Below are 5,000 nucleotides of genomic sequence, written 5' to 3'. Positions count from 1 at the left end.
ACAGAGAAAGCACATAATGGTGTTTGTATCTTTTCCATTTCGCAGTACTATCAAAGAATAAAATCGCGTACATTTTTAAAATATTAAAGCAACCCAAGACATTACAAACACAACAACAGCTAGACGGACAGGGAAAAAGAATAGATTTATAGGCACAGGAAATCACATACATGTTAATAAATTAATAGTTCATCTTTTTGTCGACAAATAAAATTGATCAAGGGCCAGTAAAGACTTGCATAGTTTAAAAAGAAAATCTCTATTGGTATTAATATATTTACTGTGTTTTTAGGTATTCTTTTGGTAAATAGTAAATGCTGTTCTTTTTTGAGATTAATATTTATTAAATAAATAAATACTAATTATTAACTGGGGCACCAATTCGGCATATCAGAATGATTTCAGAAAGGATCGAGGGATACTGAGTAATGGCTACTAAAAAATATATTCAAAACAATATATCCGAAAACACAAATATAATATGGCAACTTACATTTTTGCGCAGAGAGTTGAGTGAATACGTCTGAGAAACGTTAACATTATTGTGGTATTGTACGTTATCAGCAATTAAAAAGATGTTTTGTAGACCAAAGGCCGGATTAACTGAACAGGGCAAATTAGCGTGAGGCTAAAATCTGACAAAAGTGGCAACGGGAGTGGAAAATTCAGCGGGTGATCTACTGTACGCAGATTTAATGTTCACAGACACAGCCAAATCATATCCATAATGATTAAAGCAATCTATAAAGAGTAGTGCAAATTATCGCAAAGTCACGAACAAACAGAGCTGATGATAACAACACAGGTTACGACTTAAATAACGGTAATTCAGTAAACCGACTACGGCAAACCTTAGCAAATCACTTCACAAGATTCATTTAAAACATTTTTCTTCTGAAAGGGAAACTCTTGCAATTGCATATGTATTGAGCTTAGCCACAGAAAGAACAGTCCACTCCTTTTCATCACTATTTTTCAGTGCATGTCTTTAGTAAATCCTGACAGCAGTTCTTCAATGCCAAAAAAAGGGTTTACGTTGGCACAAGCTTTAAGTCATTTCTGGCCTGAAGTATCCTAGTGCAGTCAGAGTAAAATAGACAAAAATTAGCTAATTTAAAGGACGTTTTCCTCACTGCGTGCTACAACTGAAATAAAAAACAGTAAAAAATGAAGACTGCCTCACAGCGAGATGAAAGGAGATAGAGAGAGCTCATTTAAGTGTCTGGACTATTGATCGTTGTCTAGATGAATTATAAGATGGCTTCGCCTCCTCATTGACAGGCTCCGAGAGGCCTGCATCAGCCATTTTGTGGACTGCTCATGATTCCCGTCATAGTATCGACAGAGAGATAGATTAATGCCATTTAATTATTTTTAAGTACACGCCAATGCTCTTAAGTGCAAACAAGTATTGTCTAGTTTTTGTCATCCCCAAGACAACAGTCTGTCCTCAATCTGTCAGCTCTATCAAAATCAGTCAGCGGGTGAGGTGCTGCTTTTAAATTAAACGCCGAATGTGTTTTCGAATTAATTCATTCTTTGTTGTTCCACGCATTCACTAAGCTCAGACTGGACTATTGTGGTTTTGCTACACGCAGGCATAATGGTTCGCTGGCTAGCGGGGACAAGGGCCGCAGGAGGAGTCGGCTGGCCCTTTACAAAAGGCCCAAAGCCAACGGCGTCAAACCTGATGTCATCCACAACGTCTCCACGCCTCTGGTGTCTAAGGTGAGAGCCTTTGCTTCAATTCCCTACAATGTCCCCGTCTAGTTGAAAATATACACATAATGGTGTTTGTATCTTTTGATAGGACCAGATATAGTTTTTTTCATGGCTTCCAAAAGATGTGAAATCTGTTCCAACATAAGTGTCCTCTTGACCCACCCACTAAATTCTGTAAGAGTCATTGCATAACATCGCAACCGACAGAGTGTTTTGCCAATCTATTGCATAAGGTTAGGGAACCTGAAAGTACCTTATGTTCCTCTGCCTTGTTAAGGGATGAATGATGCAACAAAGGCTGTTAGTCAAAGGGTTGTATGTGTCTGTGTGTGTGTTTGCAGGCCCTAAGCAACAAAAGCCAGCACAGCATATCCTACACACTGTCCCGGAGTCATTCTGTTATAGTGGAATATACACATGACCCCAACACAGACATGTTTCAGGTGAGCAAAGCATCATATTCGAAGAAGAGAGGGTTCATTCATTTAACTGCCTGTTTAAACCTCATTATTGAGTTTAATAAACATGCAAATGAATTAAAATTGAAATCTTGTCTTAGCGTGTTAATATCTTCACTGGTGCTGTCAAACGCTGCATAATATATGTGTATAGCATGTTTAATATATGTATAGTATATTTACATTTCTATATATATCCATAAGTAATATTATAAATAAATATATTTAAAGTATAAACAATGAAATGTATACATGTATTTATATATTTATATATGTGTAATAAATGTACACAGCACACATACATAATGTAAACAAAAACTTTTATTTTGAATGTGATTAGTGACGTTTGACAGCACTAGTAGTCTTTATCTGTATTTTTGGGCTTTTAATAAATAAGTATATACATAAAAATGTATTTAGGCATCAAAACAGTATGATATTCATTTTGAATTATGTTTAACTGTGTTGTTGAATTATTTGCAGTAATAAATATTACATTTAAGCAAGCTTTATCAGCAATATCAGTAATCAAATTGTAAAAATAGGTTGAAATGAGCATGCACAATTACATGAAATATTGATTTATACACATAAACAGAAATAAAAAAAAATCAATATGGTCAATATGGGATAAAGACTACTATTCAAAAGTTTAGGGTCCTTGGGAGAACAACCAGTACATTACAAAATAATTTTTTTTAGTCTTTCATGGAAGAATACAGGTTTGAAACAACATGAGGAGGAGTAATTAATAAAAAAAGGATACATTTTGAGTGAACTTTTAATACCTTGAATATCTCACTTACTCTGCTTGTTGATGTGTCTTTAGATCGGCCGTTCCACAGAGAGCATGATAGATTTTGTGGTGACAGACACAGCGAGCAGCGGCGGTGGAGGACAAGGGCAGGGGGGCGCAAACGGAGAGGGAGGACAGTCGGCCCAGAGCACCATCTCCCGCTACGCTTGCCGCATCATGTGTGAGCGTAGCGCTCCCTACACAGCACGAATATATGCAGCGGGCTTTGACTCTTCCAAAAACATCTTCCTCGGGGTGAGTCATAACAGGCTATTGAGTCACAGCCGCGTTTACTAATGCAGAATCCTTGCCAAAGTACAGAAGAAGACAACACGGCGCAATAGGATTATTTACACCGACATAAAAAAAAACAACACAGTAGAGGAGGACACATTATTTTCCTGCTGTTTTGCCTGTTAAAGTTTGTTTGTGTTGCCGTAACAGGAAAAAAGAATCACGTAGAATGGTGGAATTTCAGCCTAGTGCTTTGTTCATTGGATATCGTTTGTTGTGAATTATGGAAAGATGAACAAGCTATGAGGTTGATTTGAACTCGCATTGCCCAACAAGCACCAAGCATGTGCAGTAACTTGTATGCAGCGCCTCCATTCTTAATAGATGGATTTAATTCATAACTTTAAAAAAAAACTAGATTTGTACATTTAGTGAAAAATGTGTTTCAGATACTGTGAAACCATTATAAAACCTGAAATAGCAATATTTTATATATATATATATATATATATATATATATATATATATATATATATATATATATATATATATATAAATAGAATTCAATAAAACTAACTTTTATTAATGAGCACCAATGATACCAAATAATACCAAATCAGCATATTGACAATGATTTCTGAGGGATTGTAATGACTGCTAAAAATTCAGCTTTGCCATCACAGAAGTAAAATACATTTTAAAATATATATGAATAAAAAATGTTAAATTGTAATAATATTTTACAAAATGTACTGTTTTACTGTATGTTTTATAAAATATATACAGCCCTGGTGAGCATCAAAAACTTTGAAAAACATAAAAAAAATACACTTTTACGCAAAATATACTTTTGTTAGCCAGTGTGTAATAAAAATACATTTGAATATTAATTTAAAAATTTTGATTTGTAAACCTGTAAATTTATGAAAATAAAAAAAAATATGAAGACGTTATTGGAAAGTCATGGGCATTTCTATAGTAAATATACATTTTTCCGTCTGTTTAGAGATTTGTGACCAGAAAAAACAAAAACATGTCTGACTGCTTAGAAAAGTAAGTTGCACTTTACTTACCTTAGAAAGTACTGGTAACATAAGGTAACTACATGGAGAACAGTTAGGTTCAGGGTTAGTACCTAGTTATTACATTGTTATTGTAATTGATACAGTAAGCACAAAGGATGTACATGAGGAACAAGACTGTAAAATAAAGTGCTACTGAAAAGTATAGCACACCTCTCTTTGGCGGGCATGATTTGAATATTATTGCTGTTTACAGTACAAACATCGTTTGAAGAGTTGCTTAGTCTAAACGGTTTGTTTATAAAGGTTAGTTGCCTTAGCAAACACCACTAATTACATACAGTAGATCTATATTTACAATGTTAATATACATTTTACATCACAAACTGACATCGGTGTAAACACACTCAGTGTATCTCACGCCGACATAAGCTATGCAAAATATTTTCAGGCGGACAAAGGGTTTGCTCGTTCATTCAGAAGCAAAACGTGAATGCAGATAAGACCATCCGTCATTCAATGAAACAAGAACATAAAATATGATGCAAAAAAAAAAAAAAAAAAACGTGCTGAATTTAGAGATGCATATAATTCAAAACAAGCAGCAGGCACATTAGCTTTCATTTTCCTGCTGTCACCGACTGAGATGCTTAAGATCAAAATGACTCATTTCACATCTTTACTCGCATTAATGCGCTTGATTAAATGATCAACCGTTTCAAATCATGTGCATTTGACTTAAAGTGATAGCGCACTGAAAACCGAAAA

General features: G+C 34.7%; 1 protein-coding gene across 1 annotated transcript in view; it reads left to right on the top strand.

Annotated features, from left to right (window-relative positions):
* Positions 1-5,000, top strand: part of peli3 (pellino E3 ubiquitin protein ligase family member 3) — a 16,445-nt gene that overhangs the window by 7,657 nt on the left and 3,788 nt on the right. The window contains exons 3-5 of the mRNA XM_043245314.1: positions 1,599-1,728; positions 2,064-2,165; positions 3,010-3,231. Of these exons, the coding sequence (XP_043101249.1) occupies positions 1,599-1,728; positions 2,064-2,165; positions 3,010-3,231 (454 nt within the window). The remainder of the gene's footprint in view (positions 1-1,598; positions 1,729-2,063; positions 2,166-3,009; positions 3,232-5,000) is intronic.

This window comes from Puntigrus tetrazona, chromosome 7 (genome assembly GCF_018831695.1).
Source record: "Puntigrus tetrazona isolate hp1 chromosome 7, ASM1883169v1, whole genome shotgun sequence".
NCBI lineage: Eukaryota > Metazoa > Chordata > Actinopteri > Cypriniformes > Cyprinidae > Puntigrus > Puntigrus tetrazona.
Note: the sequence above shows the minus strand (reverse complement) of the source record. Positions and strands in the feature narration are given on the sequence as shown.